Raw genomic sequence first — 27,397 nt, 5'->3', positions numbered from 1 at the left:
CAAATCGATTTACCGCGATCAGTGCCGCAACCAACACTTTGACGCCTGCTATTAAACCAATTCATCTTGTGGGAACGACACAACGTTTCTCTCACCCCCGCATTAGTCACTGTACACTTTGCTTTCATGTATCAGCGTCACCACAACATTTCTGGTTATCTTATTTTATTTTATTATTACTATTATTTTTTGAGCTGACAGAACCGCGATATCTCGTATTTTCATCTCGTGTCATCCGTTTCTCGTCGTGCGGCAACTTTTGTCCCAGCGCGATCACGTGTTTCACTATACCTTCGATAAATCTCTCGAATCTTATTCTTTGCTTTGGTCGCCGTCTCAGTTTCAACAGACGTCTCTTCACAGGCGCTCTCTCGATTTCCTTGAGCGCGGCTTGCGCGGTTGGAACTTCTGAGGGCTAATGAAAATATATCTGTTCAGGAGTCAAGATTTACACGAGTAAAGGAAAAGAAATAATGAAAAAAAAAAAAAAAAAAAGACGCGGAAGCAGTGCACAGCGAGTTAAAGTGCGGCGTTCGGCGTTCGCTTTATCTGTGTAAACGTCTACGCGTAGTCCGCCCACGGCCCGCTGCTGCGCAAAAGCTCGCGATGAGTAATGGTCGCCACGACTCGGGATGTTAAACAAACTCCTCAAAATCTCTGCGCGGCCGCACCCCGCCACGAGCAGATGAAAGCGCAAACCGAACAAACAAAAATAAAAAAAAAACTGCTCTCGCAAGACGTCTGGCCTCCGGAACCACCATGATGCTAGGAGCTGCGTCTCTCTCACGGCTCAAGTTTTTCTTTTCTTTCCTTTTCCCTTATGTTTCAAAGATGGCTGTGGTGTGGCTTCGGGGCTTCCAGCGTGCCATTCGGAGGACGCGGATTTATGGGCTTGCGTTTAGAATTCATTTCCGGCGGCCATTTTTGCTTGTGTGATCTTTTTGCGCTTCCGTACTTCACCGCGGCCATTTAAAATTTGCGCCACATCGATCATCGGGTCTCCTTCTCGCCAACGGCGCGCCATGAATTCTCTGAGAAAAAAGAAATCCTTGCCGCTAACGAAATCCACCCAGTGACATCTACCCAAAATACAAATAAATAAGTATCGGACGTTCATATCGCTGCGAGCTCTGAGTTACGTCACCCAACATTTTTAATGCACGTTTTCGGCGCAGAAGGGGTATTTTGATATCGAAAGCGAAAGCAAAAACGAGACGGTATCTTTCTGAGCGACATGGCCCCTTTTTCTATACTGAGCCTGCGGCGTCCCAGGGCAGTGGACATTAGAGATGGCATACCCTAAATAATGTTCTCCTTTGCGAAAAGGGCACAGTCGGTGTATTGAGCGGCGATGTGGCCTTGAAACCACAGACAGTGCTTAAACTTGACTCCCTGACGAATCTACTGAGGCATTGTTGGAAAGCTTTCCTGCCGTGACTATCTATCAAAATTCGCTACGCTAAAAAGACGGCGTAGAAAGATACTCAATGGACAACAGGGACGTCAGTGAAGAAAGAAGGTGTAATAAAGCTTTAGCCAGGGCTAAAGGTTCAACATTGTCCAAACAAATATGTAGTCTGATCTCAATATTTGAAGCCACAGTGATGCGGTCATGCACTAAGCATCGGTACCGAGTACACGTACCAGGCCGAGCCAAAGACATGTGACACAACCAAAATGCACTTGCTGGGTGCTTTGTTTCTTACGCACTGTATACTTTTAGTAGAAGTCGTCACTCATATTGCCTCCATATTTTTTCATTTCTTCTGTTACGCCACTCTTCCATGACTCTCCGCCAGAAGGCAATTCCGTCCGCACCTTAACACACCCAGACGATCAACCAAAATACAGAACAAACGTATATGTAGCAGCTGCAGCGAAAGATGTCAGAGTCGCTGTGACGGCATTCAATAAGCCCGCGGCGCCGCTCAGCAGACGGACAAGCCGGTCGGAGCTATAGCTGCAACGGGCACTCGCCGAAGCAGCAGACCTATTGCGCCAATATTGACGCCGCAAACTTGGAAACCAAGCTCAGTGGGTCCGACACCGCCCCGAGGCGTTTACCTGCCTGCCACAGAAATCGGTTCGCAATCTCTCTCCCCCTCTATCTAGACATGTCTGCTCCCGCTACCTCTCCTTTGCACCACTTGCTTACGTCAAAGCCAACGCTTGTCCAAGTGCATGAGAAACAGAAGTAAGAATAAGGGCATCGGTCGCTCAGCTTACTCCCGGCGGCAAACCCGCGTGACAGCAGACGTGCATGCACACGGTGGCAGAACGAAGAAGGCGGGAAGCAGAGGGCAGCACTGGTTTGACGCACAACGCCCAGTTTGCCGCATGTGGTCGACACGTCAGTCTGCTTCTGAGTGTTATTGGATTGTTCGCGCCACAGCGTCAACCACCGGAACCAAATCCTGACAGTTCAAGTGGCGGTTCACCCCTCTTTCACCTCCGCAGGTTTTGTCGCTGCAAAGGCAGCGCGGAGCTAGCGTTCACGTCCTGCTAACAAGCCCGCAGGTCAGGCCACGCACGGCAGACGGGAGTTTCCTCATTAGCTTTGCTCCGTCTCGCGTCGGTGACATCGTCTCGCCCACTCGCACAACCCTGTCACTGGCCCCGAGGAAAATCTTTGCTACTACCTTGTCCTTGCCTCCTCCATCTCTCGGTCATTTTGTTCCGGTCTCCCGGGGCTGGTGTGGCAGGCGTCGAGTTGCCGTAACCGGTGCTCTGAACGAGAGCGGCAAAAGGAAAGAAAAATAAAAACAAAGAAAACGAAGAGAAAAGACGATAAGAGCAGCAGAAGGCAACCAGCGCAACGCTAAGGGAGTCTCCCCTCCGATGAAGTTGTTTTCTCCGTCGCCAATGGCGTGGCCCTTCCCGTTTCCCCCCACTCAGCCCTCCGTTGTCATCACTTTTGTCTCTCCAGGCAATCGTCTGAATCGTCTCTTGCCGGCGAGGTTCGCCAGATCGTGTGACGCCTTTTGATTTGCGCCACCGAATCAGCCGTGGGACTTCGTACCGTGTGCAGTGAAAGAACGTTATTGTCATGTTCGTGAGTCGCCAGCGTTGGAAGCAAGCCTTCTTTTCCTTTCTACGCTTTCTCGCTTCTTCCTTCTTTTCAAACGTCGCACTCTTGTTATAAGCGGCCAGGGTGCGGGTCTCGACTTTCGTATGCATGTCGTGTTTCACCATTGAAAGTAAATCAATCTTCAATTTGCAAGTCAATTTGGCTTTTAAAAGCCAAATTTTGTTCGGCGTAGAGAGCTAGCAATTATGATTTGGAGTTGTAAGAAGCAACTGCTTCTCACATGAACCGAGAAAAAAAATACACCAGCGATGGAGTTTACGCCTCGACATACGACGTACTGTCCGCCTTTTCGTGCGTCTCGCGTGCAGTACTTATTTCAGAGAAGCGGTCATGAATCGGCGAAGCGCTCACGTGAATCATCTTATTGCTAAGGTAGAAACAGACATAAGGCTATTATAGTGCATGGGATTACAAGTTCATCAATATTTTATTTATTCATATTTTTATTTATTTCATACTGTCATCCCCGTTCTTGGGGTCATTACAGGGAGGGTGATGTGTCAAGAATGCATGATACATAATTTTCATTCTACGTAACATACAAATTCCCTGACGCTGTTGGTAGTTAACGACAGCAACAACAACAACAACAAGAGAAAGAAAGGAGCAAAGAACAGCAGTTGTACAAAGTCAACAAAAATGCTCGTAGCAAAAATTTAGTATACATCCTCGCAAAAGAAAGTATCTAACGCATTTTCAAATTCTGCAGAGCCCTCGTTGCTCACAACTGCATTAGACAATATAACTAACGATGCAGATTGAGTGGTAAGGTTAATTTTTCTGTGGTAATGTTGATGACGCGTGTTCTTCATGGTGGTCCTGCTAACTTGCCTGCCATCGCGCTTTGGAAGATCGAAGAAGGCAGCAATCGAATAACTACTTCTTCAAGCAATAATTGAATCAACCAAAATAAAATTTAATATTGTTAACATTAGGTGCGGGTTGTTATAAATACATCAATATTATTAAACTGTGCAAGTATAAATCATTATGAAGTTGTTGAACTGTTTTAGTTCCTCACGTTGACACATTTCTGTGTTCAATATATCCGTAATAAAAGTGAATATGCGCATCCGTACTACTCCGCGAACATTTGCATGAAGAACTTTGACTTCATTTTTCCAACATGTTAACTTCAACAAAACAGGCTGCAATGTGTAAGCAGACTAGCAGCAGAAAGAGAATTGCAAGTAAGGTAGGGCATGTTTTTGTATGTACCTAATAAGGAATACTTTGACTGGGCAAGGCTGAATTTTAAACATGTGAATGTAAGAGAAGAGATAATAAAAGTTAGGTACAGCTGTCTCAATTTTTTATCTTAGTACAAATCAGAAATCATGTCTGATATTAGGTTGAAAAAGTTGGCCCAGAGAGAGAGAGAAGGGAAGAAGGAAAGGCAGAGACGTTAGCCAGTTTATCCAGTTTCTGGACTGAGTTCAGAAACTGTCCACTGATACAGTATCTCCGAAACGTTGCTCAGGTCAAGGTAAATAAAGATTTATTGTGATGTTGGTTTGTAAAGTCACACTAGCTGTGAAAATCGTTCCAGCCTCTGTTCAATATGTGCATACTGCAGAAGATTGAATTTCTCTAGTTGTCTGTAGTGAATTTAAAAGATATATTTCAGGTAATAAGGAAGTAAAATAAATTGCGCTTCACTTGTGCTGAACGTCATGAACATCCTCGCAAAACAGTCTACATGTGCTAATAAGAAGTGATGTACTCTGAAAAGATGTTTTAGCAGGTCAATTCAGAAGCTAGTGCAGCAACTACGGGAATTACAGCGCTTCCATGTGAACTTCAAGGAAAGATCGCTTACCTTAACACTGGTGAATATTTTTTCGGCGTAGGTTTGCTTCACTTTTCAAAGACTCATTCAGCGGCAGAGCAAGCTTTACAGAATACAAGCGCAAAGCTTTCTCTCACATCGTTGCTCTCGGCTGTCGAAAGGGTTATTTACAGATTTATTATACCGAGGAACTTTGATAATCAACTTCTCTCCTTGCAACTGCATTTTCTTTTTCACCGCTTGTGCTAACTATTTTGATATTCTTCTTTAGTTGCTTGAAATATTGGGCTGCGTTAAACTCCCACTTCGAGATTTGTTTCCGATAGTTAACAGCCTGTTTTTGTTGATTTCGTGTGCTTCTCATGATATACTCACGTGTTTTTATTTTTTTATTTTCTGAGGTCAGTAAGATGATGGTTATGTGTAGGTTGTAGTATGACGCATTAAGTTATCAAGCAAGCTTGTCAAAGTGCAAGTGAGAACTGCAGGTTTCTACCTCGGAAGTTGATTACTTCGAAGTTTTCACGGTAATAAATGGTACACAATTTAGGTAGTGTAATACTGCCTACTGTAATTAACCACCGTGACGCAAGTCCAGTGCACCGACTGGCCCTTTTATGTCCCGAGCATAAATGTAGTCTGCGGCACTTTTGCTTCATGTTTTCTGGCTCTGGAAAAAGAAACCGGAAATGCACTATATTTAAGAATGCATTATTGTGTTACTCTGCAGGCTACATAAGTAGAAGGAAAAGCCCAAAGTAATTTGGAAATTTCTGCGCAAATATTTCGGTGGTCATGGAGGTTGGTGATTCAACGGAAGGGCTTTGAGTTTAGTGAATACAGCGTCGCGGCGATCTTAACTTTACCTGAGAGCCGAATAGAGTGTCTCTTTCTCTCTCTTAGTGAGAGAGCGTGCGCACGTGTGTGAGCGCACATTTTTGCTGCTGCGCCTTAAACTTCAAAATGCTTCCAAGTGCCCATCGTCAAAGAAATTGTTTTTTTTTAGACGCTATATCTTACAAAGAATTCACAAGTTATACTCATTGCTGTAAGTCTGTCAAAGTCAACAATGTATCTCTTCAGCTGCGCGCGTGCATTAAATTAAATAAAACCGCCACTATTATACAGCTGAATAAAAAGCTATTTGAACTCTCCAAAATTGCAGGCGAAACGGGAAGCAGATGCCACGAAATCTAAGGCCTTACACGGCACCCCACGAAGAGAGCCTGGAGGTCCACGTCCCTCTCCGTTCCTCATCACTTACCGCACAAAGAGAGACACGCCAAAGGAGGCAGGCTAGCACAATCGCCATTCAGCGATCATTTTGGGAACGCCATGTATGGGCTGTATCCATTACGAGCGCACACCAAAGCGCGCGCGCGCCCCTCTTCTCACAAAGCTGCCTCGAGCATTCATCGAACGATGAAGACAGCGGCCACCGCCGACTCCGAAACCCCTCAGAGGGCTCGGATCCATTGAAGAGATCTAGCGCTGTAGGGCATCCGGCGGCATTTCTCTCTGGCGTCGCCGGGCTACCGAGACGGCATTATGCCGCGGCAATGCGCCCCGGAGGAGCCCGCCTCCGCGTATTTCCCGCGAGCTTTCAGCGAGAGGAGCTCGCAGGAAGCCGCCACCACTGCCGCCGCGCGTTATTGATGTCCAGCGAGCGGCGCTCTGAAGATGCTGCCTGCGCGCCGATCGCTCCATTCCGTCCCCCTTCTGCCACCCCCCCTCCGCTACCGCACTCCTTGTTTCGGCATCTGGCTTCCTCGAATGAATATCTTCCGCGTCGTCATCGTCGACGTCGTCTTCCCGAGAAGCAGCCGCAGCCGCGCCGACGTCGAGATCGCTGGCCGTCGTCGCCGAAAAGAGGAGACTTAGCTTGCTCTTTTCCGGCCGATGTTTATACGGGCCACCGAAGCAGCGTGGCCGGAAAAGACATGCGACTTCCAAGGAGAGCGCGGGGCTATCGTCGGGGCCGCCGAGCTGGCTCGGTGCTAAATGGGGCGAGCAGTGTACACGTCGTGGAAAGAGACCTCGCTGCCGCAACGCCTCCCCTTTTTGCCTATACATCCTTTCCAGTTGTCTCTCTCTCTCTATCTATCTCTTTCTTTTTTTCTCTGTGTTTTATTGGCGTCGCTTTCTATCGTTGCTTTCGACACTGCTCTAGCGACCGGCCGTCTTGCGGTGGGAATGTCAATGCGGATGCGATGAAGTGATGTCTCGCGACCAGTGGACCGGATGGCCGTTCCTCTCCCTGCGGTCCGCGGCAGTGAGTGGCTGCAGCGCGGGTCAGCCAGATATGGCTGCCTCTTGCTGTTCTTGTTCTTTCTGGGCAGCGCTTCGTAAAAGATGACGTCGCACTGGTTGGTGCGCTGGCAAACCCCGTTTAACGTCACGAACTGCTCGTTCTAAGCACCCCTCCATCGCCCTTTCTCTTCTGCAGCGGTTCACGTGTAAGGGGATTGCATAGCACTCACAGAAATTGCGACGCCATGCGATGAATACTGAAACCTATGGACGAAAATGGGCATTAAAGACATTGGAACTCGGGTAGAAGGTTCATCTAGTATTTCACGTGTCATTGCAGCTGCTTTTGTTGTGGTCAGGGCAGTCAGCGGTCTATGTTTCGGTAATTTTTGTCCTTCGACGTGAAGTTATTGGCTCGAGAATTCGCGTTCCTCTTTGCTTCCCGCACTTAGATTCAAGCGCGCCTCAGATCCCTGAGTAAAGGAGAAACAAAGAAAAGTACCACGGAAAGACGCAACTTTTCGAATCTAATACCGTGTTTTTCTTTTCTACCACGCAACACGCGCAATCCTTTGCGACGTTCGATCCCGCTAAAAAATGACGCACAATTCTTCGCAATATGCGCCGCGAAAAAGGCAGGAAAAAATAAGGGAAGCAGAGGAAATGGAGGTAAAGAAGGCAAAAAAAAAACACACGATGTGGAACTCATTCTTGTCAATATTTGCCCACAACTTCGCACCGCAATGGTCGTCGTTCGTTGCTTTTGGCAAACACGAGCACAGACGCGCGAGAACCGCGCACGTTGGCATATATATAAACGCGTATACATGTGTATCTATCGACCGGTGCATAGCAAAACCAACGAGGAGCCAGATGAAAAAGCGAGGCGTCGCCCGACCGGTATTCCCGCCCCGGTGCCGCGTAGGCTCTGGGAAAGCCGTCACCGCATGTAGTCGATGTTCGATGCAGCAAAAGCAATAGAAATAGCAACGGCAGCGCAGAGAACAGCGCCGGAAACGGGGCCAGGCACCGCAACTCGCACGCGGAGTCGGCAAATAATTCAACCTCATCTCGCACCATCCTCTCTCTCTCTCTCCTCCCCCCGAGTTACCCGTCTCCAGGCAGCTCTGGCTTACGCTCACGGGAATCAGGTCTTATTGGCAGCGACGTGACCGAGAATCTCCGCCAAGAAGCGAACGCTGCCCGGCTAGTTTCGGTGACGGCTGAGTGTAATTAGTCTTCTTTTTCTTTCGTTCGTTTGGTCTGTTCTCCACCCCTTCTTGTTCCTTTAGTTTCTTTTTTTTCCCTGTATACTCGTCTTCTACTCTTGCGCAATCAGAATCTCTCTTTTTTATACATGTCTTTATTGACCTCCTCCCGATTCATCCTTCTTTCGGCAAGTCGAAAGATGAGCTTCAAGATGAGCTTCCAATGAGCCCGTCCTCTTGGATTCCACCAGCTGTCGGCGTCTGATTGTTCGCAGTCTAGAGACGAAAGGGAAGCGCACCCGCTTTCTCTTAACCTATACAGCGACAGTTCTTTCTGCGCGCTACTGCTTCGTCAGAGCGCGTCGAAAGGGAAAAAGAAGTTTCATAGCGATTTTGTCATAATAAATATCTCTATATCATGCCGAGTATGTTTCGTTGCGTTTCCGTTTTCATATTGCCCTTTACACTGATGCTGTTATCACTGGGGGACACCTCGAAGCAGTGAATTGTTTTTAGTTTTTCGCAACTTAAGTGGGCTCTATACGTAAGGAAACACATTGGGCTTGACGTTCAGCCTTTACTTTTACTTATTAGTAAAAAATAGTTCCTGATCAAACGATCGCTAAACAAGAATACTTTTCTTATTCATACCTACAATTATGAGTGCTCTTTGCAACCCAGTTCTTAACGGTAGCCTTGACTATGCTGAACATATAGTTATAGCAGGTCTCATATATACTTACACGGGGGCATTGTTGCATACGATTTTACCTTACAGTATTTCAGATACGCCACAACGCATTCAAGTGAAAACCACAGTACCAGCAACAGGCAGTCGGAAACGGTATCATAGTTTTCATTATTCTCTCATGAAGTTGTTTGTTCTTCAAGAATCAGTTGGAATACTCGCGTATTGAGCCAGATTATTACCGACACTGCATGCGAAACAACATATACGTCCGAAAACACCAAAATTAGAACACTTGGTATTGGTTCACGATTACGGACAACCCAAAGTGAACTCGATGTAAAGGGGCCCAAGATCACACGTCAAGGTGACGTTTCAATGAGCGCACACATTCACAACACTCTCGCTGTCGGCGTCTGATTACTTACAGTCGAAATAGGCAAGGCAGCACCGCCGTTCAGGTATATGCGTGTTTTTCCGGATCCTTACTGCAGAGCCAGATAGATGTGGGCTTTAATGAGAAACCAGAGACGTTAGCTCGACTGACGTCATGACGTGCAGCTCCAATTGTCGGGCGAAAGATGAGGCGGCACAATGCAGAGGAACTAGCATGAACACGCTGGCTCAGGTCGACCTCCCCTTCCTGTTGCCACTACACAAATCCTCTCTTCTCTCGCTGCAGAAGATGCCGTGGTGAAACCCGAACTGTGCTAGTCTGAAGGCTATACCGTTCTTTCCTTTGACATGGTTGCGTTCCATACAAGGCTCCAGCAAAAACCTATGTCACATACTTCCACAAGAATGCAGGCTACATGGTTAAAAAGAAAGTGGTAATTCATCTGATAATCTGGATAAATTTTATCTGATCGGATAACGTTATTTTTTAATTTTACCACCCTACTAAAGTTCATACGCCAACAAATGAATCATTCTTTATTTCCTACGTCAATCACTCCGAAATTTGCCGCAAGGAATAAAGAAAAAAGCAATGCGTAGACAAAAACGAAAGGGACGAGATAAGCCACAAAGAAGGCTGTGCAAGACGACACACGGCAAGCTGGGTTTATGTCCACCGCCGCAATTACAAGAACGCAAGAGAACCGTGTCGTAGCTTACATAAATGAGATATTTCTCCCGCAAAATTCAGGATACGAGATGCAAAACAAACTAGGATACCTAAAGATAAAGAAGGTGCAATTTACCGGCGAGTGTAAACAGAAGCGGATCATATTACCAATTATGGCAAGGCATTTATTGTGCAGTAGTAACTGGCTGCGGCACGGCAGAACACCAAATGTGGCTGACAGCGCAGGCCGCGCGAGACATCCTTTCACTTGCGCAGAGCGACGTCAGTGCCCGATTAATTTACGTTTCAGGAAACTGCGTTATTTTCAGCCATAATTGCTGAAAATAACGTTGGTGTGTCGCCAGATTCACGGCGTCAATGCCCAGCCACTAAGAGTCGACGTGGTAGTTGCGCTGATTGGTCGAAAAGCTTGAGTGCGTAGCAAGTGCGTCTTCCGGCAACGCTTGCTGCAGCTGCAGCAAGCTAAACTAAGTGAGCTTCTGTCCATGCAGACAGTAAAAGCGGGGCGATGATGCTGAAAGCTTCATTAAAGAGGATAGCTGACGCACTGCTGGTGATTTTGGTATGTTTTACAACTTGGTGTCATTTGCTTTCAATGTGCGACGGCGGCAACAGATTCCAGAAGCCAGCTCTTGACTTTCAAATCCAAAAGAACTTGTTCTCGCTCAAGTTTGTGCTTAAAGTTACTAAAAATAATATTCCTGCCGCCTTTCTTCCCTGTGTCCCTGCTTCATGTTCTTCGAGTTTGCGCCAGGAACGATATGTTTAATAATTTTCGGATGTCACTCTGGGTGGTGGTTGATCGCTCGAAGCTGTACGGGTGTATTCATGTAAATGCTGTGGTAAGCTAACACGACAGACTTATAGCGCATTCATTTAGGCGTGAATTATTTGTCCCTGTGTCTTCATTTTTTATATTAAATAGAACACTTCCCTTAAAGCCGTGACGGCTGCTTCTTTTCAACTCTGTGAATGGAAAAACACGGAACAAAATTTAAAATATTTTTGCGAGCGAAAAGTGAGTGTTTCATTGACAGCGCTAAACTTTCCGGTTACAGCCCACTTTATTGAATGAGTCATTAAAAGTCGTCGCTCTTTTGTATATTCCTTTACACGCAGTGTGCCACCAGATGAGCCGCGGAATCATCACCGTGGTGGCTCCGAACGTGGGCTCGTCGTACGAGACGCTGGTGTCGCTGTCCAACACGTTCCACATGCCGTTCGTGAGCACCTCGTTCCCCGAGATGGCGACCTACCGGCCGCCCTCTTTCGGGGTCTCGCTCAAGCCCAACTACATACCGGCCATCCTGGACGTCATCAGTCACTACAACTGGTCCTTCATCATCTACCTCTATGACTCGGACGACGGTCAGTAACGCATCGCTGCCAGTTCCCCGATCACAAGAGCACTTTCTTTATTTCGCTCTCGATCTTATTATTACCCCGTTATTCTTGTTTAAGTGTTCTATTTTTTTAAGCATTTGTCAGGCACTTGCGCGTTATCCCTCGCTAGTAGCCTGACTGATGTTTTTATTGCTTTTCTTTTGCCGTATGCGTGCGCAGCTTTCCAAGAAGTTAATAATGTCATGGCAGCCTCGACTGACGCGAGGGTCGGTGCCGTGTCGCGGAACTCTGCTACGAAAGTAGCGACGCCATGCGCATGCGCACAGAGCATACTCTTCTCTGACATCGTGTGATAGGCTATTCTGGGAAGCTTCACGCGGCCACTGCTTCTTACCCACTTCCGTTACAAACAGAAACACGTGCGTGTGCTCGTGCACGTACAATTGTTCCAATGAGCGGTTGCAAACGAAATGTCCATCTACTAATAATCTCCAGGGTCTATGCCGAATTCATTGGAACAATCTGCCAGACGACACTCGGACACCAGGAAGGTCTGCGCACATGCGCTTATGCTTGCTACTTTCGCGGGTGCGCCCTTGACACGGCGTTGACCAGGACGTGCCGGCCGACGCTCTCCGTAGATCATTAAAATATTGCATAGCTATACACAGCTTCCCCGAAGTTTCCAGGCCCCTGAGCACGTGAATAAAGCTACACGTAAGCAGCGACCGCATTTATGTTGCATTTAGTATGTGTCTAATGTTGTTAAATAAGGAAGTGAGGTGTGCGTGGCCTTTTCGACTAAGCCACGGGCTTGTTGGTGCTCAAGTATCACGTGGAATTCGCATTTCGAGGTGCATTCTGTTCAACACCAATTTAAGTGCAGTATTTACATGTTTCCTCTAGGCCTGAAGTACACAGATCTCATCTGCATCGATGCCTGACAAAACCGTGCAGATTTTCTCAGCATCAACACGGTGGCGTCGTGTGTCACTGCTTTGGTCCAACACTGCGCGCGGCGAGGATCGTAGTAGCAGTCAAAGACGCTGCCACTGTCCATTACTTTCTTGGCCCCGCATTGCGGCGACAACATTTAGTTATGATTTGTTCAAACCAAAAGGTGCAGGTGCTGAAAACGAGCACGAAGAGAGAGAGAGAGAGAGAGAGAGAGAGAGGATATAAGAAAGGCGGGGATGTTAACCAGTCAAGTGTCTGGTTGGCTACACTGGGGCAAGGGAGAAGGGGAAGAGTGAGAAGGGAAAGAGAGAGGGTACAAAGATAAACAAAATACACGGCGAAACGTCACCTTAGTAGAACCTGAGAGCACGAAACAACCATCAGATTAGCCAAAAAGGCCGTGTATGTGTAGCTGGTTTACTTAAGCAACATTTCACATTAACATAGTTAACAAAATGAAATCTTCGTCTGCGCAAAGCGCGCTACAAGTGCTGGACAAGTCCAGTACTTGCAGATTTTGGTTTAAATCATGGCTCTCCGGAAGCCGTCGTTTCATGACGAGGTCAGGAACGCATCGACACTTCAGTGGAAAGCCAGATGACTTAAGTGACGCATGTCGGAATTTCGACAGTTTGTGTTCATGAATAAGTTCCCCATCATGGTCATTCGCAAGCACATATCAGCTAACATCAGACTGTCCAGGTATGTTTCATGTCCGCCCCCTACGGCGAATGCAACAAGATTGTCGTTTTCATGCGACGTGATTTTACGTATGTCTATTATCGAGTTCTACTTGACCAAAAAAACCAGTACGCATGTCTGACAGTGAATAAAGCCCCAACTACTGTGAAAGTGAGCTTTCACAGTAGTTGGGACCTAATCGCCATCAAGTCGGCTGGACTGCGAGCGGTTACGGCTAATCGCGACAGTGACTCCGTAGCCTTTTGTAATCACGGGAGTTTTTATTGCCCACCACTACCACTGGGGAAGTTCTAAGATAAGCTCAAGGGCCGGAAGATTCGTGTCATTTGACCCCGATCAAGAACTGTGCTTGTTAAATGAAGGAACGCACCACCTCTCTGCGTGGAACTGTCTACTGCAGCTGCCCGGACTTCACCTTTCTTTCAGGCTCCTTCATTAGAAAGGTAAGACGGTTTCCGGATATTGAAACGCGGGGAATTGACCAGCTACCCACATATCCTGAGTCTGAAGGGTTGACAGGCTCCAACTTAGCCTGCGTCACTCAGTGTATCGACTGGCCGATGTTCAAGTCGGTTGTGGAAGACAGCTGTCGTGATGACTTGTCGTTTAACCTACAGGACGCCATAAAGGGCGCCCTAGAGGCTGTCACGCCTTCGCTTCCGAGAACGTGAACACGCACCGAATACGACAGTGAGCTGAAGAAGCTTCGTGCAATTTGTCGCCGTGCACAGCGAAGATATAGGCGTAAAAAGTCTGTACATGACGAGGTTGGCCAGACGAGCTCAAAAGAAAATTCAGCGTCGCATGGACAAACTTGCATCGCAAAGGTGGATGCTATTCTGGGAGTCGTTGGATCCATGAAAACTTTTGTCTAACATATGGAGAACTGTTCGTGGTCTCCGTAGAACACTTCAGCAGCGCCATCCTTTCAAGTCTTTGACCCTTCACCAACAATGCAGAGAGGTAAATGTCACTGCAGATTTCTGCAGGAGGATTGCTGGTGAAACTAGGTCCGCTGGAACATCGACGCTAGGCCACTCCCTGATTTCACACGACTCCTGCTTGGACAGACTATTCACCATGGGCGAACTCGAAGCTGCGCTTGCCTTGTGCAAGCATTCATCATCACCAGGACCTGACGGCATAAACTACCGCGCCCCATGTAATTTTGTCGAAGAGGCTCAAAAAGTGTTCCTACTCTTGCTCAACAGCTCCTGGCGGACAGGTACGGTTCCCCTACAATCAAATACCAGTCACCTAATTTCACTGCTCAGGCCTGGCAAGTCGCCTGTAGACATTACATCATACCGACCAATTGCGATTGCCAGTTACATCGAAAAACTAATGGAGAGGATCGTTCTAGCACGGCTAGAATGATGCCTCGAATAGTGCCCGGTATATCCAGATGCAACTAACGGTTTCAGATGAGGCTGTTCTTCCATAGACAAGATTATCGACTTGGCGACGTACGTCTAGCACCAGAAGTCCTGCGAAAGATTATCTGCTGCCCTGTTTCTGGATGTTAAAGGAGCATACGATAATGTAATGCACGAAGCGCTTTTCAACGCGTTAGAGGCAGTAGTATTTGGCGGCAAGACCTATTTCTGGATTAGTAGCTGTCTACGTAAGAGATTATTTTTTATATTTACCGAGGATGGCTCAACCTCCCAACATTCCAGTAACCAGTAACCGAGTACTAAGCCAAAGGCACCTCAAGCTAACACTCATTGGACTCACCGACATCCTTCCATGCACCGTTAGGCTCTTCATCTACGCCGACGACATTTGCATTTGGACGTTGGGTGCGACGCGACTGCAGCTTCGCGTGCGGCTTCAGAAGACAGCCACTTCAACATCAAGGACTTCAAATATCATGTGAAAAGTATGCAGAGCTAGGAGGCATTTACCAGGAAACCAATGTCTCCATACGTTATATCCGTCGACAAACAGCTGATCTCATACAGAACAACTCACAGATTTTGGGGGGAGGAGGTCATTGACTGAAATCTCTCCTGGACTCCTCGTGTGAATTATGTGCGAAAACGGGTAACGGGAATTTGTCATATAAGTTCCTAGCAGGAAAGACCTGGGTAGTGTCAATACAATCTATGCTGCAAGCGTACAGGGTCCTCTTTATTGGATTCGTGTGGTACAACCTACCGGTCATCTCCAACACCTGCAGAACTAGCCTGAATACAATCTAAAGCATGCAAGCCGAAGCCCTCAAGATATGCCTTCGTCTACCGCAGATTGAATCAATGACTGAAGTTATTGCAGTCGCTCAAGATTACACTATTCGAACGCACATCAGCATTGAAACAATGCGTGTGCACATAAGACACTTCGCCCGTACCCCTACCCACCACTTCGCAAGTCTTCCAGTAGAAGCGCCCCACGCGACGTTCAGTGCAATTGTCTTTGCGAATCGTTTCTCTCTCAGGTCAGGTTACGCATCTGCGGCAAGACCTTCGATTCCTCCATGGTGTGTGAACCGCAGTCAAGTCAGCCTAACAATCTCAAGACTTCAGAAAAAGTCGGACTTACCGCCATCTGCGCTCAAGCAGCGTAGTTCACTCCTCCTGTACGAGAAATACAGCGACTACGCACACGTCTATACCGATAGCTCAACTGCATATGCCACTTCCGGTGGCACTGTAGTTATACCAACAATGGGAATAACCCAGTGGTTCAAAACTTCCCATACCACTACGTCTACAGAAGCAGAGCTCGCGGCTCCCCGCGACACGCTTCATGTGATAAAGGCTGTAAGCCCTCGAAAATGGGCAGTCTTCTGCTATTCAAGGCCGGCCTTGCAATGTGTGCAGTCGTTTCTCCGACATGGAACTCACGATTAGCTCACGTGTGAAATTGTGGAACTTGCCCATCACTATAGAGAAAGAGACCATGATATCTCTTTTCAATGGATACTAGGTCATTGCGGTATCATTGGAAATGATGACGCAGATAAGGCAGCTCGGATGTCAAACAAAGAAGACCGCTGCTTCCCCATTCCTCTCTCAAGTACTGACGCTGCGAGACAACTTCGCATTCTAGCACGCGCGCTCTCCTTAGCAGAGTGGAATGCCGCACATAAAAAGTGCACCAGACTGCACATACTAAACCCTTCATCGCGACTCAGACCTACGGCCTGACTGCACCAACGCGAAGCGTCTCTTGTGTGTGGGTTGTGGCTGGGAGTTGCCTTCACCAAAGCTTATTCGGCACTAATTGGAATGGCCTATAGTCCAGCATGTGATGTATGCGGATGCGAGGAGAACATTGACCACTTATTGTGTCACTGTCCTCTACAAGGAACAACATAATGATGAAGGAAACCTCTTGCTCCGCACGGTAAACGAAACTACGCTAAACATGTTCAGCTGCCTTATCAACCAAAAAAGCTGGCAGGCCGTTTATGATGAGCATAGCCCCAAAACTGCGTACAATATCTTCTTGTATAAATTCAAACAGTGCTACAATACAGCCTTCCCTCAGCGAAAGCAGAAAAAAAGAAATAAAAAAGTTAGAAAGCCATGGATAACTACGGACTTATACAAACGAATACGTAAAAAAAATTATTTGTACCACAGTTTCATTAGCTCTCGTAATTGTGACATATTGACTGAGTTTAAAAAATTCAGAAATAAATTAAACTTCGATTTGAAAAAGGCAAGGGATGATTATTACGAAAGAAAATTTTACAAAATTCAAAACGATCAACGTAGACAGTGGAATACAGTGAACGATTTAACTGGACGAGGGCGAAAAACGCATATCGTGAATGAAATTGTAATCGATAAAGCGGGAGACACACGGTCCGATTCGGCGTCCGACGCGCCGGAACGGCAGCCGGAATCGAGGTGTTTTGCCGTGCCGAAGTGCCGGATCGGACGTCCGGCGTGCGACAAGCCGGGCAGATTTTCATCGTCCGACGCGTCCGACAACCGCACCGTCGTCTGGCCGCAGCCAATGACAGCGCGGCTGGCATGTGACGTTCTCTGACGTTCCCTGCACGGAGGCGGCGCTGGCTGGCCGGTTTCTCGCAGTGTTTTTTTTTTTCCTTGCTTGCTGCAGTTTGTTTCCGACACGAAATAGTTACCCGTTCAGTAAACTTATCTCGAATGTGTGCCTGTTATGCAAAGCAGCGCCTAGTACGCTAGCACTAAGCTACTGGCGCGATCGGGAGCCGCGACGCGAGGGCATTTCGCGGGCAGACATCACACATCGACCGTCTGAGCGAGGCTGCTCGCTTCGCTTGCACGTTTGCCCTTCGCAACGACTGCGTCGAGTAAACCAATTGTATTTAATTACGGGCGACCTAAGTGTACAGTGTTAATTGTTTTGGCAAACATAAGCGCTCTTCGACGAGCTCGGGTTGGATCGTAAGCGCCGTCGGCCGCGGCGTCGGCCTAGTTAGGCCTACCGGCCCTATCGCTGGCTGTTAGCGGAGTCGTCAGTGGACAACGCGCCGTCGTGAAGTGTTTTGTCACTCGCAGGGTCATAATTTTATTGACAGTGTTCGCTTAAAGCGAAGCAGTGCTGTGCAGAGTTGTTTATATTGCGTTTCTCGACGTGGCTATGAAGTCAAGCTGGGGGACTGGATCTGGGGGGAGCTTACGCGCCGCTCAATCTTTCGGATGCACGCACCGTGTGCCCCGAATCGTCGTATGCCGCACGCCGGAGCATGCGGCGCCGCACGTCGGATCGGACGCGGAATCGTACCGTGTGTCTCCTGCTTAATGCCAGTGTAGTTGGGAAACAGCTTGTTGATGAAATGAATCGACACTTTGTTAGCACAGGGGTATATAGTGGACAAGACTTGGAAGCGGATAGTTTCATGACTACAGGGCAGGTTGATTCCATTATGCTTACACCAGCGACTCCTACTGAAATTGAAGCAATTATCATGACCGTAGAAAACAAAGCTGCAGGCGGGGAAGACGAAATAAAGGCCTTACCTGTCAAGTATGTCGCTCATCTTATTAGTCCTGTATTAACCCATATAATAAATGGGATGCTTACACGTGGTGAGTTCCCAGATGAATTAAAAATAGCTAAGGTCACCCCAGTCTACAAGGGTGGCGATGAGAAAAAGCTTACCAACTACAGGCCGATAATTGTTTTGCCGGTGTTTTCCCAGATATTTGAGCGTGTTATTAATGATAGGCTTACGTCTTTTTTTCATAAACACAAAATAATTACGAAGTCGCAGTATGGCTTTCAAAAGGATAAGTCTGCAGAACTAGCTTTAAAAAACATAAAGGACAAAATAATTGAAAATATTGAGAGCGAACTGCTCACTCTGGGGATTTTCTTGCTTGCTGCGTATGGTGTTCGAGGAGTAGCACAGAATTTAATTACATCACATCTCTCAAATCGGTATCAGTATGTATGCGCCGACAATCTGGTATCACAAAAATTGAAAGTCGAATATGGCGTCCCTCAAGGATCAATCTTAGGACCCCTCTTATTTCTTGTATACATAAATGATATAACGTCAATACCAAACTCCCCTGAAATAATAATGTATGCTGACGACCCTAATATCTTCTTTACTGGCACTACAAAAGAGGTCATAGAATCATCAGCTAACAGTTACCTCTTACACCTCTCCCGGTGGCTTAAAAGCAACCGGCTGAGTTTAAACACAAGCAAAACCAAATATATAATTTTTAAGTCAGCAAATAAAAGATACCCCTACTGTGTTCATCTGCACTTTGAGGACACGTTACTGGAACAAGTTACAGAACAAAAGTTCTTGGGCGTATGGTTTACAGAGGACCTTACTTGGAATACTCACGTTGACAAATTAAAAAGTGAGCTGTCTCGAGTTACTGGCTGCATGTATAAAATACAAAATATACTACCCACCTGGTTGGAACAAACATTATATTACTCACTTTTCTATTCCAAACTTAGTTACGGCATTTTAGTCTGGGGAACTACGACAGCTTCAAACTACAACAAACTAATCATTGTACAAAAGAAAATATTGAGAATGTGTGAAAACTATGTCGGTGACAAACGAGGACTCCGAACAAAACCGCTCTTCATTAAATATAGCATGCTTAAAGCAGATCAAGTTTATTATTTCAAACTACTCCAGTGGATATATAAAAATAGGCTGCACACAATACCTGTCGACAGTTGCACCTCATACCCAATACGTAAACCACACTATGTAAAGCCCGCCACAAGAACTAATTACGGAAAGCAAACATTGAATTATCAAACGATTAATATTTTAAACAGTGATCACTTTAACGTACAATACACACAATTCTTCCACAACTTCAAAAATGACTGTAAAAACCTATTAGTGGGCAGTGACATTGCATTTTCATTTTGAGTAACGTGCTCATCTCTGATAACACATGTAACCTCAGTTATGTTACAGATTTTTCTCAGCGGTTGTAAATCATATTTGCCATTGTTTCGGGATATACATTGTGTATCAGTCTAAACCTTCGTTTTTTTCTGAAATGTTTCTATGTACTGATCTATTTACTGTATATGCTATTTATTTTCGAGCAAGTGATTCTATGGTTTTCTTTTCTTTGTTGACTTCTGATGTAAGCCAATTTTATTGTTATGTAATACTTATTGCATACGTATCTTCTGCTTTTTCGAAATCTATCCCGTTGAAGCAAAAGTAATGCTTTGGAGACATGTGTTCTGAATAATTGAATTTTTCGTTGCTGTGTGCTGTGTTAAAGATACGTTCGGCAAATATGTATGTGAATAATATGTCATGCTGCCTTGAACTGTAGGGACGCAGAGGCTCTGTCAGGCATCTTGCCTTTACCTCTGCCCCCTACACGGAGAGAATCCGTGAAACAAAGCAATAAAGAAAAAAAAGATTTCAAGCACTACGATTATCTCTGTCCAGCGCATTGAGGGAACTAGATGATCGTCTTCTGGGTGAACAGACAGTACTAGAGCACCGTCCCCACCGATCATCGGCTCAGAAAGGCAGTGAACGTATTGTGAACGAATTGAAACGGACTCCCCTCTGGCAGAGTAAAATGGTTGTTAACGTGCGCTGCGAGCGCGACACGCATTCGCTGGACACACGAAAATATGTCAGTGAAAACACATTTGGTGGTCGCTTTAGGCCGTGTTATGCGGCTACCGTTACAATGCTGGCGCTCTAAAGCTGTGGAGAGCAAGCTGTGGAGACCCCTTCCTTCACTCTCCCAGAGAGCTTCGTATAGTGCGTCTTTATTAGTTCTGGATTAAGATAAATTTGACGTTTTTGCTTAAAGCTGCTTACACATTACAGGAAGGTTGTTAGGCTGGACCGACCCGGTTCATTTCTTTACAGGCAAATACGTAAGACTTACTTCAATCATCTTGACAACGTTTGAATTTAAGTTTCGTCGGGCTTATCTGGTCTTGCTTGTTAGAGACACGTCGAAACTGTTGTACCGTTCTCTTTTTTTTTTTCAAAAATCAAAAGACGATGGCCCTCCTTTCTTTCTTCCAAACAGATATCGGCCACGCGCTCCATTTACTTTCTGAAGGTATATATACGCTTTCGACTATATTTGGCTTATTTGGTTGCGAGAGCGCGGCGCTGAGTGCTTTCGGTTTTGGTTTAGCGGTATTGACTACCTTTGCGGATACATATTTTTATTTCCAATTATTACCTTCAGCCTTCGGAATAGGCTCGTTAAGCAGTCACCGAGCGTTCTGTAGCGCAACTCCGCGATTCCCGTGTTTAAGAAAATCGGAAGAATCCATCTCGTGATGACTGTTGACGGTAATGAGTTTCGCATTGAATCAAAATAGTGACACAACGTATTGCCACCGCCGAAACGAGTTATCAGCGAGGCGTGTACTGCAGCGGGACTCCTCCTTCGCGCTTCTCAAAATACCTTCGGCGCCATCTAGCGGAGTCGACGCGAAGCCTGTGCGTTGCCTCCGAAATGCATGGCGCGGGCCCGTGGGTTCGAACGCTGAGAAACGCGTAATTCGGCAACCGGCCTCCCTCTCGAGCGCTTCTTTCTCAGAGTTACTGTATATGGCTCCTGGACGCGCTGCGCCATCTGATGGAGATGCATAGTAGTCCGCACGTGGCCTCCGAGACCAGAAGCGTGGCGCAGCAATGCCTGCGAACGCTGAGAATTGTTCCCTCGCTTGCCGCGCACCTAGTGGCACGCACTCAGTGACCCATGTTGGCGAGATGTTCACTGAAGAGCAGCACGTACTCATTGCATTCATGGCTCAGCTCGCTCAAGCGTTGGCGTAAAAGACGTTCATTGAAAAGCGGCACATAACCAGTCCATTTGCAGCGCAGCCTGCTAATGCGTCGGGTGGCTGTTTTTGAGGTAACCTGGTGACGTGAATTCGATTCCGCCGAGCATCGAAGGAACTTCAGGGATATTTTTTGACATTAGAGAGCTGCACACTTTTAGTGGCAATTACCTAGCTAGCCCAGATGACGTTGAAGACGTTCATTGAAGAGCGGCACACAGATACTGGCACATACCCAGTGACCTAAGTTGGAATCAACGAGGTTCATTGCAGACCAGCACAGACCATAGTGGAACATACCCAGTGCTCCATGTCTGCGTCAAAGAGTTTCTTCGAACAGCGGTACCTACGCAGTCCCACACCTACAGCGACTCATGTGGGCGTGAAATAAATTTGTTGAAGAGCGGCACATATGTACATATTGTCACATACTCAGTGGCTCAAGTTGCTCCGATGGGCGGTTTCAAACACTGCTCCCCCAGCAGAGCAGCCCGACGCGCTACCCATTCGACCACGGACTACTCGGGCGCTGACGTAGGATCCGGACGCTGACAGTCATCAGGGTGGTGTCAGTGTACATTCTACAGAGCTGCAGCGCTTACTTTCCGCACACGTGCATATATCCGTATATGATCATTACATCTCTATTAGATACGTTGGGGAGCAGCAGTTCGGACAGGGCAGGAATATTCGGTTGAGGTTTGTGAATGGCTATACATTCCAAAGGATTCAGCGCCAGTCTTGTACTCTGTGGCCTGACAAATTTTGGAAGTGTTTTTACGTTCCGGTGTAAGATCATTTTAAATATACAGGATGACGTGGTCTCTTATTTCTGGTCCAATTAAGAAACACAACGACTCCTCGCAATAAACGTCCCCGCATTGGCTCTAAGAGTGCCGCTTGAAGAATGCAAACTTATTCCGTGCACGCGCAAGCCTTACTTCTTTTTTGTAGCTTATCGGATGACACGGACTAAGTAAACGCCCCACATTGAGTACTGTTTAGTGTTGTAATCTTACAACAGTCATTCGTGAAAAAAAAAGGCATGTGCACTAAGGGGTTGCACTTAAAAAAATAAAGAAAAAAAAAGCTTGACAACTAAAGCAGACGCTAAAGAAGACCAGGTGGACGTACGTACATAGCATAAGTATTCATCATCAGCCTAGTTACGCCCACTGCAGGGCAAAGGCCTCTCCCATACTTCTCCAACTGCCCCGGTCATGTACTAATTGTGGCCATGTTGTCCCTGCAAACGTCTTAATGTCATCTGCCCACCTAACTTTCTGCCGCCCCCTGCTACGCTTCCCTTCTCTTGGAATCCAGTCCGTAGCTCTTAGTGACCATCGGTTATCTTCCCTCCTCATTACATGTCCGGCCCATGCCCATTTCTTTTTCTTGATTTCAACTAAGATGTCGTTTACCCGCGTTTGTTGCCTCACCCAATCTGCTCTTTTCTTATCCCTTAACGTTACACCCATCATTCTTCTTTCCATAGCTCGTTGCGTCGTTCTCAATTTCAGCAGAACCCTTTTCGTAAGCCTCCAGGTTTCTGCCCCATATGTGAGTACTGGTAACACACAGCTGTTGTACACTTTCCTTTTGAGGGATAGTGGCAACCTACTGTTCATGATTTGAGAATGCCTGCCAAACGCACCCCAACCCATTCTTATTCTTCTGGTTATTTCAGTCTCATGATCCGGATCCGTGGTCACTACCTGCCCTAAGTAGATGTATTCCCTTACCACTTCCAGTGTTTCGCTACCTATCGTAAACTGCTGTTCTCTTCCGAGACTGTTAAACAGTACTTTAGTTTTCTGCAGATTAATTTTCAGACCCACCCTTCTGCTTTGTCTCTCCAGGTCAGTGAGCATGCATTGCAATTGGTCTCCTGAGTTACTAAGCAAGGCAATATCATCAGCGAATCGCAAGTTGCTAAGGTATTCTCCATCAACTTTTATCCCCAATTCTTCCCACTCCAGGCCTCTGAATACCTCCTGTAAACATGCTGTGAATAGCATTGGAGATATCGTATCTCCCTGTCTGACGCCTTTCTTTATAGGGATTTTGTTGCTTTCTTTGTGGAGGACTACGGTGGCTGTGGAGCCGCTATAGATATCTTCCAGTATTTTTACATATGGTTCATCTACACCCTGATTCCGTAATGCCTCCATGACTGCTGAGGTTTCGACTGAATCAAACGCTTTCTCGTAATCAATGAAAGCTATATATAAGGGTTGGTTATATTCTGCACATTTCTCTATCACTTGATTGATAGTGTGAATATGGTCTATTGTTGAGTAGCCTTTACGGAATCCTGCCTGGTCCTTTGGTTGACAGAAGTCTAAGGTGTTCCTGATTCTATTTGCGATTACCTTAGTAAATACTTTGTAGGCAACGGACAGTAAGCTGATCGGTCTATAATTTTTCAAGTCTTTGGCGTCCCCTTTCTTATGGATTAGGATTATGTTAGCGTTCTTCCAAGATTCCGGTACGCTCGAGGTTATGAGGCATTGCGTATACAGGGTGGCCAGTTTCTCTAGAACAATCTGACCACCATCCTTCAACAAATCTGCTGTTACCTGATCCTCCCCAGCTGCCTTCCCCCTTTGCATAGCTCCTAAGGCTTTCTTTACTTCTTCTGGCGTTACCTGTGGGATTTCGAATTCCTCTAGGCTATTCTCTCTTCCACTATCGTCGTGGGTGCCACTGGTACTGTATAAATCTCTATAGAACTCCTCAGCCACTTGAACTATCTCGTCCATATTAGTAACGATATTGCCGGCTTTGTCTCTTAACGCACACATCTGATTCTTGCCTATTCCTAGTTTCTTCTTCACTGTTTTTAGGCTTCCTCCTTTCCTGAGAGCCTGTTCAATTCTATCCATATTATAGTTCCTGATGTCCGCTGTCTTACGCTTGTTGATTAACTTAGAAAGTTCTGCCAGTTCTATTCTAGCTGTAGGATTAGAGGCTTTCATACATTGGCGTTTCTTGATCAGATCTTTCGTCTCCTGCGATAGCTTACTGGTTTCCTGCCTAACGGCGTTACCACCGACTTCTATTGCGCACTCCTTGATGATGCCCATGAGATTGTCGTTCATTGCTTCAACACTAAGGTCCTCTTCCTGAGTTAAAGCCGAATACCTGTTCTGTAGTTTGATCCGGAATTCCTCTAGTTTCCCTCTTACCGCTAACTCATTGATTGGCTTCTTGTGTACCAGTTTCTTTCGTTCCCTCCTCAAGTCTAGGCTAATTCGAGTTCTTACCATCCTGTGGTCACTGCAGCGTACCTTGCCGAGCACGTCTACATCTTGAATGATGCCAGGGTTCGCGCAGAGTATGAAGTCGATTTCATTTCTAGTCTCACCATTCGGGCTCCTCCACGTCCACTTTCGGCTAACCCGCTTGCGGAAAAAGGTATTCATTATACGCATATTATTCTGTTCTGCAAACTCTACTAATAATTCTCCTCTGCTATTCCTAGAGCCTATGCCATATTCCCCCACTGACTTGTCTCCAGCCTGCTTCTTGCCTACCCTGGCATTGAAGTCGCCCATCAGTATAGTGTATTTTGTTTTGACTTTACCCATCGCCGATTCTACGTCTTCATAAAAGCTTTCGACTTCCTGGTCATCATGACTAGATGTAGGAGCGTAGACCTGTACAACCTTCATTTTGCACCTCTTATTAAGTTTCACAACAAGACATGCCACCCTCTCGTTAATGCTATAGAATTCCTGTATGTTACCAGCTATTTCCTTATTAATCAGGAATCCGACTCCTAGTTCTCGTCTCTCCGCTAAGCCCCGGTAACACAGTACATGCCCGCTTTTTAGCACTGTATATGCTTCTTTTGTCCTCCTAACCTCACTGAGTCCTATTATATCCCATTTACTACCCTCTAATTCCTCCAATAACACTGCTAGACTCGCCTCACTAGATAGCGTTCTAACGTTAAACGTTGCCAGGTTCAGATTCCAATGGCGGCCTGTCCGGAGCCAGGTATTCTTAGCACCCTCTGCAGCGTCACAGATCTGACCGCCGCCGTGGTCAGTTGCTTCGCGGCTGCTGGGGACTGAGGGCCGGGGTTCGATTGTTGTATTCATATAGGAGGTTGTGGCCAAGTACTGCACCAGGGTGGCCAATCCTGCTCTGGTGAGAGAGTGCGTTACCGGTTCTGGTCACCGGGATCAGGCCGCACTCCAGGCCTGTTTGTGCAATTTTCTCAACACACGGTTTTTTTTTTTTTGTATTTTCCGGTGGAGAATAGCGCGGCACCGGGATTTGAATCACGGTCCTCTTGCACTGGAGACGGATACTCTACCGTCCCCGTAGGAGTTAAATTAAAAATTAATTTATGGGGTTTTACGTGACAAAACCACTTTCTGATTATGCACGCCGTAGTGGAGGACCCCGAAAATTTCGACCACCTGGGGTTCTTTAACGTGCACTTAATTCTAAGTACACGGGTGTTTTCGCATTTCGCAACCATCGAAATGCGGCCGCCGTGGTCGGGGTCCGATCCCGCGACCTCGTGCTCAGCAGTCTAACACCATAACCACTGAGCAACCACGGCGGGTCCCGCAGGAGTTGTACGCCTCATTTAACCTACAGTGGTGCCCTACTTGGTCAGTCAAGGTGGACCAATCTGAGCTCGGTTATACCGCATGGATGGCACTCGGCTAGAGAACCTCGTATTTATGACCTGCACATGTGAGGCCTTACATATTTGAAGATATATATCTATTTTTTTTTAGGAGGGTTCCCGTACAGTGATAAAATAAAGGAAAAGACATTAAAAGAAAGAAAAAAAAGAAAGAAAAAGGGGCGGAAAAAAAAAAACGGAACATAACAGGTGATTTGAACTCGTGACCCTTCGATGTTGCCCGGAAAGATAGCTCAGTCGGTTGGTTCGTCAGGCCCCAGGCTACTTTCAAGCGCCACAGCTCCTCCTCTGAGCCTCACACTTACGTGGAAAGAGACTCATGTTGTCCTCAGTTTAAGGGCAGAGTAGTTGGAAGGCATACTTTCTAGGAAAAATGGCCGCTCAAGGAGAAGAGCGAACTCGAGCGGCTTTAGAGGCTAGGAAAACTGCCTTAAAATATTTAGACTTGAGGGAAAGCTTCGTTAACAAACTATAACACGGCAATCAGCACTCGAATACGACGAGAGAAATTACTGAGACGTGGAAAATTCCCTTGAAAAAAATCTGGTTTGCTAGACAAATGCTCGTATGTATTGGACCTCTTAAAAGATGAGGGGTGAAATATGCGCTCACCGAGAGGGCATCTTCAGCGCGAGACATCCACAAGGCACCTTACAGAGATGTGGAGAGCTTCGCGGCCGGAACGAAGCATCCCTTCTCCGCCGGCCAAGAGGGGGAAACGTGCTTTCCGATCGCTCAAGGTTGCGCGGACAACGCATAGCTCTAGCGTCTAGGAAAAGCTTAACCAGGTGCGATGGCGGCACGCATAGCGTGGGAAGCTAGCCGCCAGAATAACTATACCAAGGACTGCTGCTGATGAGGGCGAAGTACCTTCGTGTAATTATAACAACCCTAATAGGACTACTTTCGAAAAAAAAAAGGAAACGGCCCAGAGGGCTATACTACGAGAGCTATGACTGATAGTTTTCTATATATTTATATATATATATATATATATATATTCATCTCATCTATGGGATCGCATTCGCGCGCTGTTTCTTTGTCTCTGCGTGTAGTACAGTTAAGAGAGCCAGTTTAAGGGCGGAGAAGAAGAAAGAAGAGAAAAGCAAAAACTGCAGCGCCGTGGTTTTAAAGCGCACCCGTGGTAGAGAAACGGAATGCGATATAAGCGTGCGTAGCCATGATACGCACACGACAAACTGCCTTAAAATATTTAGACTTGAGGGAAAGCTTCGTTAGCAAACGATAGCACGGCAATCAGCACTCGAATATAATTTTAACCCTAATACTAATTGTAAATATTCATCTCATCTATGGGATCTAATGCGCGCGCTGTTGCTTTGTCTCTGCGTGTAGTAGTTG

The 27,397-nt window shown here is 46.5% G+C and overlaps 2 protein-coding genes across 8 annotated transcripts in view; one reads left to right on the top strand and one right to left on the bottom strand.

The window, feature by feature from the left end:
- Nucleotides 1-27,397, top strand: part of LOC126537170 (glutamate receptor 1-like) — a 212,027-nt gene that overhangs the window by 79,843 nt on the left and 104,787 nt on the right. For all 4 annotated transcript variants that reach the window (XM_050184353.3, XM_050184354.3, XM_050184356.3 and 1 more), the window contains one exon: nucleotides 11,230-11,478. In XM_050184353.3, coding sequence (XP_050040310.1) covers nucleotides 11,230-11,478 — 249 coding nt within the window. The remainder of the gene's footprint in view (nucleotides 1-11,229; nucleotides 11,479-27,397) is intronic.
- Nucleotides 1-27,397, bottom strand: part of LOC126537186 (uncharacterized) — a 456,401-nt gene that overhangs the window by 363,642 nt on the left and 65,362 nt on the right. Inside the window, exon 1 of one of the 4 annotated variants that reach the window (XM_055073791.2) lies at nucleotides 2,640-2,847. The exons of the other annotated variants lie outside the window; for them this stretch is intronic. Coding sequence (XP_054929766.1) covers nucleotides 2,640-2,670 — 31 coding nt within the window. The 5' untranslated portion in view covers nucleotides 2,671-2,847. Of the gene's footprint in view, nucleotides 1-2,639; nucleotides 2,848-27,397 lie in introns of those variants that run through there. 4 annotated transcript variants of the gene reach the window in all.

Source organism: Dermacentor andersoni, chromosome 4 (genome assembly GCF_023375885.2).
Source record: "Dermacentor andersoni chromosome 4, qqDerAnde1_hic_scaffold, whole genome shotgun sequence".
Lineage (NCBI taxonomy): Eukaryota > Metazoa > Arthropoda > Arachnida > Ixodida > Ixodidae > Dermacentor > Dermacentor andersoni.
This window is presented reverse-complemented; position numbering and strand designations above follow the sequence as displayed.